The sequence below is a fragment of the Cryptococcus neoformans genome, chromosome 2, assembly GCF_000149245.1.
Source record: "Cryptococcus neoformans var. grubii H99 chromosome 2, complete sequence".
Classification (NCBI taxonomy): domain Eukaryota; kingdom Fungi; phylum Basidiomycota; class Tremellomycetes; order Tremellales; family Cryptococcaceae; genus Cryptococcus; species Cryptococcus neoformans.
In genome coordinates, this window is record NC_026746.1 from 285,001 (window position 1) to 294,401 (window position 9,401).

General features: G+C 45.9%; 3 protein-coding genes and 1 non-coding gene; 1 reads left to right on the forward strand and 3 right to left on the reverse strand.

Moving 5' to 3' along the window:
- CNAG_03595 (hypothetical protein) overlaps positions 1 to 2,704 on the reverse strand; it is a 4,184-nt gene extending 1,480 nt beyond the window's left edge. The window contains exons 1-10 of the mRNA XM_012191753.1: positions 2,342 to 2,704; positions 2,149 to 2,274; positions 2,001 to 2,092; positions 1,696 to 1,941; positions 1,443 to 1,647; positions 773 to 1,381; positions 572 to 717; positions 342 to 515; positions 199 to 281; positions 1 to 150 (exon numbers count right to left, since the gene is read on the reverse strand). The exon at positions 1 to 150 is cut by the window's left edge and continues 77 nt beyond it. Of these exons, the coding sequence (XP_012047143.1) occupies positions 1 to 150; positions 199 to 281; positions 342 to 515; positions 572 to 717; positions 773 to 1,381; positions 1,443 to 1,647; positions 1,696 to 1,941; positions 2,001 to 2,092; positions 2,149 to 2,274; positions 2,342 to 2,346 (1,836 nt within the window). The 5' untranslated portion in view covers positions 2,347 to 2,704. The remainder of the gene's footprint in view (positions 151 to 198; positions 282 to 341; positions 516 to 571; positions 718 to 772; positions 1,382 to 1,442; positions 1,648 to 1,695; positions 1,942 to 2,000; positions 2,093 to 2,148; positions 2,275 to 2,341) is intronic.
- A 175-nt stretch (positions 2,705 to 2,879) lies between these two features.
- Positions 2,880 to 5,013, reverse strand: CNAG_03596 (2-oxoglutarate dehydrogenase E2 component (dihydrolipoamide succinyltransferase)). XM_012191938.1 has 9 exons: positions 4,814 to 5,013; positions 4,635 to 4,708; positions 4,557 to 4,582; positions 4,404 to 4,502; positions 3,960 to 4,334; positions 3,519 to 3,899; positions 3,367 to 3,461; positions 3,162 to 3,316; positions 2,880 to 3,106 (listed from the first exon to the last, which is right to left on the reverse strand). Exons 1-9 carry the CDS (start codon positions 4,918 to 4,920, stop codon positions 3,048 to 3,050), a joined length of 1,371 nt encoding a protein of 456 aa, XP_012047328.1. The 5' UTR covers positions 4,921 to 5,013; the 3' UTR covers positions 2,880 to 3,047.
- Positions 5,014 to 5,163: 150 nt separating this feature from the next.
- CNAG_12146 lies at positions 5,164 to 6,042 on the forward strand. XR_001045465.1 has 2 exons: positions 5,164 to 5,205; positions 5,417 to 6,042. It is a non-coding gene; the product is annotated as a hypothetical RNA (non-coding RNA).
- CNAG_03597 lies at positions 5,165 to 9,359 on the reverse strand. 2 transcript variants are annotated; one of them, XM_012191939.1, is made up of 18 exons: positions 8,822 to 9,359; positions 8,529 to 8,768; positions 8,303 to 8,472; positions 8,216 to 8,232; positions 7,837 to 8,166; positions 7,722 to 7,773; positions 7,354 to 7,672; positions 7,280 to 7,296; positions 7,030 to 7,228; positions 6,956 to 6,976; positions 6,761 to 6,895; positions 6,295 to 6,689; positions 6,116 to 6,242; positions 6,042 to 6,065; positions 5,972 to 5,991; positions 5,850 to 5,922; positions 5,660 to 5,777; positions 5,165 to 5,590 (listed from the first exon to the last, which is right to left on the reverse strand). In XM_012191939.1, the coding sequence occupies exons 1-18, from the start codon at positions 9,053 to 9,055 to the stop codon at positions 5,217 to 5,219; spliced, it is 2,865 nt and encodes a 954-aa protein (XP_012047329.1). In that variant the 5' UTR covers positions 9,056 to 9,359; the 3' UTR covers positions 5,165 to 5,216. The 2 variants fall into 2 exon arrangements, with proteins under 2 accessions (XP_012047329.1, XP_012047144.1); XM_012191754.1 differs by having other exon boundaries at positions 5,165 to 5,602.
- Positions 9,360 to 9,401: the final 42 nt, after the last annotated feature.

Sequence of the window (9,401 nt, forward strand, 5' to 3'; positions counted from 1 at the left end):
TGTAAACTGGGTAAGAATGAGGGTGATAAAGAACGTCGAAGCGGTAGGCATCTGTGTAGCAAGAGTTGTTGCCGCTGATCCTGGATTATCTGCAAACTGTTGGACTGCACTGATCAACCCTGATGCAAGAGTTACAATGAAAAAGGTGTGCTATAAACAACTGTTAGAATTGCAATCAAGTAATCACAGCAAACGTACAATAACAAGAAATAGGAAGTATCGAGTCATAAGATTTATCTCGACTTCCGTCCTGCTTGGAATACCTTCAAACGCCGCGAGTTCTGCAATGGAAAGCGTCATATTGTCAACGAAATGTTAAGGCCATCAACATATAAACTTACGACGTAGGATGACTGGCACCAATTCCATCAAGATCGCCAACAGTACAGGTGGCAATATACCACTGATTACACCTTGAAGCACCTTTTTACCAAAGCTGTCACCATTGATCCATCCCAACCAGTGATACTTTTCCGTGAGAGTCGTAATATTGGATAAAGCGCCAATGAATGCAACTGTTTGTGGCTTAAGTCAATGATACATTGTACATTAGGCTTCTATCGGGACTTACCAGGCGTGGCCCAGAGAAGGATGAGCCCAAGCGTAGCGGCCCAGGATATAGCCTGCCTGACATTTCGCTCGTATTGATTAAGAGAGAGATTGCGCCAGATGACATTGGCGGGAGATTGCTCAATGTATCTATTGTTCATCGCATATCTGCAAAAATAGTGTCATTAGCTATTCCTTGACCGAACACAGGGAAACGACCTGCGGTTGATTGTGAGCTAAACATTGAACTGCCATATGTGCTGCGATTTGCTGATTGAAATGGATAAACGCTGAATTCAAAGGAGGATATTTGTCATGTTCCGTGCCCGGACTCTCGATATCCTTTTGCAGTTGCTCCCGACTCCTCGCTAATTCTGCCGTGCAATATGCAATCTCTTTGCGAGCCCACTCGATTGTATCCACCTTCTGACCGATTCCCAAAAAGCCGAGCCCAAATGGAGCCCATTTTGGTTTGATGCGATGAGTTGGTCTCTTGGATCGAGGAACCAACTGATCAGCCTGTCCAAGGTCAGAAGGCGACGTAAATACTTGCTGAGCACCATGGCCACTTTCAATATTGGATAAATCGACTGAGCCATTAACACTTGACGTCGTTTGGGTGGTGTTATGGTTATTTGAGATCATTTGAGGATTAACTGGGCCACTGAGGGCCTCGGGGATCGGCTTTGATTTCTTCTCCAATTTCTCCGTCTTCTTTTCCCTAGAATGTTTATACTTCAGGGCATATTTTATGAGACTGACCTGTGCAGACTCAAGCTTTTGCAAAGCATAATTTCGGCGATCGTGAATGTCTGGCATCTCCTTCAGGTTCCTGGCGTCACGACAAGGTCAATTTTGCTTCCGAGTCCCGAAGAAAAGTAGCGTTCCCTTACCTGTTCAGCCATATCCTCTTAACTCCACCTGGAAGGTGGGAGAACAACTGTGCGAGCTTCTCTTCAGACAGTAAGTGTTTCGGAATGCCAGTCACAAGGACCGTGTTCGCTTGGGCGAGTCTCGAATGACTTGGATTTATTAGATGACGCTGTCTGATTACAAGCCAGTGTTTCATCTCCCCCCATAATAGCCATATGATCCAAACTGCAGAAAATCAGTTTGGGCATGATGAAGATAGGAAACGTTGCTCACAGTCGAAGACGTAGACCATAACAAGGTGAGCCCAATATCTTGAAGTTTTGTCTTTCGATACATTTCCAAAGGTAAAACGGTCCAAGCCTGACTTCCCCAGTACGTGAGAGTTGGCTGTGTCTATAGGAAGAAGGACAATCCAAGATACAAGCCAAATTGGGATGGTAGCTTTGGCCATCATTATCAGGAACCTAACGAACACATACGGATCCACACCGTTTTTGCGTAGAATTTCCTGGGGGTCAGCTATCCATTAAGTTAGCACGCATTAAAGGATTGCCGATGAAGGTTATATAATAACCCACAGATGATGATTTGCCAAATAGGGTAGAATATATGTTTCCCCAAGGCCGGAGCCTGGGCATCTTTCGGAGGGATATACGTCCTCGGTTCATATCTATCATGGACCCGTCAGCCTATTGGAAGATTGATAGGCTATGGCACAAAACTCACATTGCTTTGAGCCATCTCCTAAGTCCAATAAATGCAGCTAGTTCTCCCCCCGCTAAAGCAGAGTTTACGATGAGAGATGTGACGAAGGACGAAGTCGAAGCTGATTGCGCCGAAGCAGCTGTGCTCCTAGTAAATCGACCATTAATGAGATGCCTCCTTCGACAGACGTCCCCTATAATAGTGTGATACTCACGACATTGTAGCCGACCTTTTACAGACTCAGCCGGCGTTTCCTTGAAAGGTTACAATGGCAATGACTGATTGTCCAATTTCGATAAATAAATACGGCAGGTGGCCGCCCTCTCGGCAAATAGAGAATCAGTGTCGTTTTGATTAAGCTATATTATATTATAGGATTGACTGAGGGGACTCTAGTAGAATGTGCTGGATGACAATTTACGAGGGAATTGCGGGAAACCAGATTCCAACTTGTTGGATAAAGTTTCGCCGAGTTTGGTATAGTGACTGCAGGGATGGAAGCTGAATGAGCGTGGATACAATTTATGAGGATATGACTATTTATGCAAAAGTCAGAAATTATATTACAGAAATTATGACAGCGCAAAGTGTCAGGAACTCAGGTAGCAAACACGCCAAACACGACAGGGCTTCGGACGATGGCCATGTAAATCGATGACGCCATTACGTCATTATTTTTTACTGTATCCCTAACAACCCTCATTTATTCCGAAACATTCATTACAAGAAAAAGTGCCGTCTCACACCCTCTGCAAGCTGCACATGATACACAACATTCACCGCCAATCACAAGACAAAAAGCACAGACAGCGCGCCATTGCAAAAGGTCTTGTAGACTATGACTGCTGCATGGGTGAAATACTACTGGTGACCTTGTACTATGCGACTCCTAGCACTACGCCTGTGACGACCATTGAAGCTTAGATAGGAGAGGGAAGCAACATCCTCCTGGAGTCCTCAATATATTCCTTGATACGAACTTGCATAGAGTCATCAGCACTGCGTCGGAAGTTAACCCACATGAGAATGCTCACCGAGGAAAGTGACGGCTTCCCGGCCGTCGAGTAATCGGTGGTCATACGTAAGGGCAACAACCATAATAGGTCGGATAACAATTTGACCGTTCACCACCACAGGTTTCTCCTTGATAGTATGCATACCAAGCACGGCAGCTTGAGGCAAATTGATGCTGAAGAACAGGACATCAGCCAAGAACTAAATAGTATCAAACTGACTTACATAGGGGTACCGTAAAGAGAACCGAAGACACCACCGTTGGAGATCGTGAAGGTACCGCCGGACATGTCCTCGATGCTGAGCTTGTTGTCTCGAGCCTAAAACAAATAAAAACTCAGTGTTTTATTTGTGCGATTCCGTTCCATTAGACATACCTTCTTACCCAAATCAGCAATCGCCTTTTCAATCTCGACGAGACCCATGCTCTCCGCATTCCTGACAATAGGAGTCACCAGACCCTTGGGAGTAGCGACAGCGACAGACAAGTCAACGTAGTCCCTGTAAACGATGGAGTCGCCCTCAATGCTAGCATTGGCGGCCGGAATTTCCTTGAGAGCAAGACAAGCGGCCTTGGCAAAAGCAGACATGAAACCAAGCTTAACACCCTCGTTCTTCAGGACGCCATCCTTGTAAAGTTTTCGGAATTCCATAAGGGAAGACATGTCGATTTCGTTGAAGGTAGTAAGGGAAGCAGCCGCATTTTGGGACGCTTTGAGACGTTGGGCAATAGTTTGTCGCATTCGGGACATCTTGACCTATGAATGAAACGAAAACAGGTCAGCTATGGGCCTTCTCTTGAACTTGCAAAAACTGACTCTGGTTTCATTCCTGCTTCCAACAACAGCCTTCTCAGGTTGAGGCTCCTGTTTAGGGGCGGGCTTCTCCTCTTTCTTGGGAGCGGGTTTTTCAGCCTCAGCCTTGTCCAACTTGGGTGCCTTTTCCTCGTGCTTGGCGAGTGTCTCCTCACCGGCTCCCTTCTCCTTGCCAGCGGCAGGGGCCGCTTCGTCCTTGTTGCCTTCTTCAGCATTCTTAGGCTCAGACCTGGCTTGAGGCTTGGACTCTGAAGACTCAGCACCACCCTCTCCCGGTTCAATCTTCAGAAGGTCTTGGCCGACAGTGACAGTGGATTCCTCCTCGGCAAGGAGTTCAGTGATAGTACCGGAAACAGGAGCGTTGACTGAGACATCAATCTGAATCGGATGACAAAGGTCAGCTTGTCGTAAAATGCTACTACATGGCATGACACAAGGAACACCCACCTTGTCGGTCTCGATGGTAGCGATCTCCTCGTCTTGTTTGACAAAATCACCGACTTGCTTGCCCCATTGTTTCAGAGTGCCTTCCGTAATGGACTCAGCCTAATAAATATCACGTGTCAGTCACAGCCCTTGCATGGCTGATAAGTCTCTGACCATCTGTGGAACCTTGACGGTCTCCGCTGGGGTTGCAAGTTTAGCCAAAGAAGACACTTGTAATGATGAGGAACGTACCGAGGAGGAGAGATGAAGAGTGGAAGCTGGAACGGAAAACAATGTTGGCCCGAGGTTGAAGAGCAGTGCGAGAACTAGAAAAGCTTTTATATCAATTAAGTCCTTTTTCTGTTTTGCCCAATTCTTGATGTATACTTCAAGTGAAGATAACAGCGATACGTAAAGAGAACAAGACGCACATCTGAGCTTTGGAGACGTTCCTGGCAAGAGATATGGACCTAAGACTTGATCGTCTAAGAGCGGCAGTGGAAGAGGAAGCGATGGCACGGGAGGATGTTCTGATCATGGCGTATGCTGAAATATGCTGGGGTGTGATGGGCAATGGAGATAAAAGGAATCGAGAAGGAAAAAGGAAGAGTAGTATAAACGTGAAGAAATGACGAAGGCCAGTCAAAAGAAGCGGAGAGTAAAAGATCCCACGGAGACTCGACGGACGCCGCCAATGACGCCTCGGACAATTCGCCGCCTTAAGCCGATCCCCCTCCCCCGCAAGACTTGTTCATCCTCCCCTCGTTCCGTCCGGTGTCCGCTATACAAAAAGCATTAGGATTCATCAGCCTATACTATATTTGTATGTACCCATCAGCCCTTTTCTCGCACCCTATTACGCCGCTTCTTGGTCATCAAGCCTCTACTTTTGTCGCCGTCGGCTTTCCCGCCAACCCTTAACAGCTCTTTCAACTGGGGGAATTCGCGCGTAGCAACACTCATGAGCTTGGCATTTTTTACCGTCTTGATCTTTGGCATCCAGTCTTCTCTCAGTAACTCATGCTCATACTCAGGTGCCCATTCTCCATGTCCGATATCGTCATCTTCATACTTGTCGATATACTGCGAGAAGACCTCGCCATCCGGATGGTAATGACGCCGAAGATACATTTTAAAAAGGAAAATAATGCCAATTGGAACTCCAGCACCAACTGCCATCACCGCCGACTGCGTCTTAAGAGTGGCGGCTAAAGGTTGGTCTGTCAGTAAAGAGATTAATTGGAGTCATAGTACATCAGCACCATAGGAAAACTCACTTAATACCATGAACATCTGCATGAAGACGGTCGCAATAAGGACGCGATTTACCAAGATCTTCCAGCACTTTCCATCAGTCTCCTTGGAATCAAATACAAATTTAAGCTGGTTATTGTGCTACCGAGGTGAAGAAGTCAGTCATCGCGGCGTCAGACGACATTTTCGGTTTCTCGTTATGATCAAACCCACAATGATATATAGTGTCCAAAAGTAAATAGCCGCGCATATAACAACGATTGGAGCCAGCGGGGCGTACATCAGACTAAAAAGTGGTCAGCAAGGACGTAACAGCCTATCACGGCTTTGCTTACCCTACTACCATAGCAAAGAGCTAGTTCAATCGGAATCAATAGGGCCCCATGCATTATACAATGAACTCACCACGTGTGAATACTCGATCGCGTACTTAACAGCAAAAGTAAGTTCGTATAAGAGACACATATCTCTGCACTTACCTCAAAGTTTTCTGGCTGCGCCACTTCTGCCAGGTCATGAGGTGTTTTGATCATCAGTAATTGAGGTGTCTTTAAAATCAGTCTTGGTATCTGAAGGAGCTGTAAGCACGCCACTACTGAACGTATTCTTAAATTACGCATGAGTATGATATTCCTTATAATCAGAAAATATGACTGACGGATACCATGACAGCCAGTACAGGCTTTCAGATATATATGCTCGAGTGACTTTGGCTGGGACATCACCCAAACTCGCGTAGATAGTGGACCAGCTTTCCTTGCCAACATCTTCCGAGATGGTTAGATATGTTTCATACACGACGCCAAGCAAAGAAAACACAATGAAATTGGACACTAGCTGAAAGATGAAGAGCTGTCTGATGACGGCCTTATCCAATTGACCCCGAGTAAGAGCGCCTGACCAACGGGAAAGCCGTCGCATGATATATGGAAGGACATAGGAGAACATGGCCGAAATAGTGGCTGGAAGAACTCCTGCAAGGACGGTGAAGATGGCTTTCCAGATCTCAGAGGATTCTTCGAGCTTTGCCAGAGTTGGCCAATGATCTATGGCCTTCCGAATTCCACGTATTAATACTTCTCAAGTATTCTACTTTGATTTGCCGCAAGAAGACTAAGACTTACTGTATCCAGATTGGCCAAGACAGTTACAATCATGAGCGGAATAGTGTTGACAAAACAAATAACTACCAGAGCGAATTTGCCTATGATTGCATGTGAATGGCGTGACTTGACATCCTTTTCAAGATTCTTCCAAAGCTGCACAGAGATGGTTCATCAGGGCCGGTCTCACGTGGTACGAAGCTCCAAGTCACTTACAACATTGTGAGAACGTGGTGCCTAAATATGTCTATCAGCAAGCTTATTCGGAAGGCAAGCGAAACTGGACACACTCGTTGAATATGGTAACCTGCCCGCTTCATGTCGTCTTTCACATTTTTCAAGATTTCACGAGCTTGTTTGGCACTGGGAACAGTGACGAAGGCTGACGTGATTGTGCCAGAAAGATCCTTGTGACGCACATCAACTTGTCCTTGGCGGATACGATCTTGAAGCTCTTCAATTTCGAGTTTCTCCTTTAGCGCTCCATCCCTGGGCATGTCCGACACAGTTAGCTCTATTGTGTAAATGGACTTTACTCACACTCTACTCGAAGCAGACTGCTTGGCTCAAGGCCCATAAGCAACAACTTTCAGCCCGATAACTGAAAGGCTTACTTTGGATCTCCCACACACTCTCCCTGTACAGCTATCATAGAAGACCCCCTCACCTCTCCCATGGAAAGTTTCCATGGCTACTGCTTTGATCGCCCAGTTGAAATGCTTCTTCTTGAATGTCTCTATCTTTTCATGTAAAGGATTCATGTTATGCATAGCGAACCAAACACTGGCATCGATTTTTCCCCTTTCTGAACCGAGAACAAGAGACTTTATCTCGCGTTTGGCATCTGCAACTGTCACAAGTGACTTTGCTTTGTTCTGCCGAAGAGATAGATTGGTGATCATCAAAGTTTTGAAAGAGACTTCGTTATAATTTCTGACTCGCCGTCAGGTTCCAAAATCATGAATAGCTATCAAGAACTTACAAATGAGTCCATTCTTGCACAAGTTTCAAGTGATGAGCAGATGCTTTGAGGACTTCAGATTGTTCAGTCATGTTAGTCGATAATGAAGATTTTTATGTTGAAATATGTAACTAACCAAAGACTATGATCGTCATTGTCGCGATCCATTCGAACGAGATGTGGACCAAAAGACCGTTGCTGGTGACATTGGCAGCGGTTAATAGCTGGGGATTATCTATTATGGAGGTGTTGTTAGAACTTGTTTCTGAGCTTGATGAGCTTGGACTGTCTCGTTTTGTCATATCATCCTCGCTGCCTGAAGGAGAGATTGTACTCATACTGCCATAAGTGGTTTGCGTGTTGAGGTAGTAATTTGTGATAGCCAAGAGACCTGCCAGAACGGACATTGCGGAAAAGAGGTATTTCAAAAGGCGGAGAAAAAGAAGATAAACCATTGCGTCCAATCCTGGTATGGTGTTAGCTTCGGAAATCCATGCGAAAGAGTGTAAGCTTACCGAGCATGTGTAGCAGTCTGGCCAAAGAGCCAGGGTATCAGCTTTTTTCTCTTCGTAATTTTGAGTGCAGATTAAAATGAAACCCACTTCAAGTCCTGTTCAAATACACCTGAACCGGGCTCTGTTGTGGCCTTTTCATCGGTGTTTTTACTTCGACCAGTCCACATTGAGAAAAGAAATTTAGGCATGGCCGACTTGCACTCGATGGCTACTTCTCCCAGAGTGGGTGTCAACCATCCGAAAAAGCCCTTCTCCGACTGAGCGCACAGTTCAGCCATTATCCCCGGTACTTCATATAAATAAGATGAGTTACTTTGGGTGCTCGTGCTATCCATTGCCCCGCATTGTTCTTTCCCTCTGGATAATAATCAGGTTTATTCCGTTCCTTCCTTTCCAAATATTTCTTCCGTTCGTTTTCATCCATTTCTGCTAGCATGTGTTTTTCTTCAGCCTTTTCTTTGGGTGTGCGCGAAGGTTTGCGAATTTTGATTCGTGGAAGGTAAATGAGCTTCCATCGAGGACGTGCTAGCGAGTAAAGGAGAATTATGATGGTCTATAAACGAGTTAGTCGGTCACAGTCAAACGAGTTACAGATCGCTGACTGACCGCACCGGCTGCTGTTAAACCCCATGCTGCCAAAATTGATCTTGCAGAAACATTCCAATGCTCTTCTGCTTCGAGAATTAGATCTGACGCTGATATACCATTTGCTGTTGCGCTAGGGGAAGATTCTACTGAGGAACCCGGACCAGCTCGAGGCAGCAAAGCGGGAAGGTCTTGCTGGCCATTGTAGAGGTGGGTGAGGCTGAGCGGTCGATGGTAGACTGGAATGGGCGGCATGGGTGCTTTAGCCTATGAACATGGCTTCTTTGCCATTATACGGGGTTGCTAATGAAATGGACACAAATTTTCACTGCTAATCTTTAGGAGTCCATGATAATGGTAGCAATTAAGAGTCTCTGGTGGTAAGCGTTTCACCGTTGTCTACTTACGGTGGGGAGGTGAAAGGAGGTACAGGGAAAGACAGTCAGGGGTAGAATGTCGAAAGGAACTAGCTGCATCCGGTGCATACCTGCGAGCCAAATCAGAACGGCGATGGGCCACCTTTCAGCGACAAGTCTTGGAGTGCTGAGTGGGTATTTTGAGTGATGTCAAGAAGGTCGTTCTCGTCGACTATCGATTTATT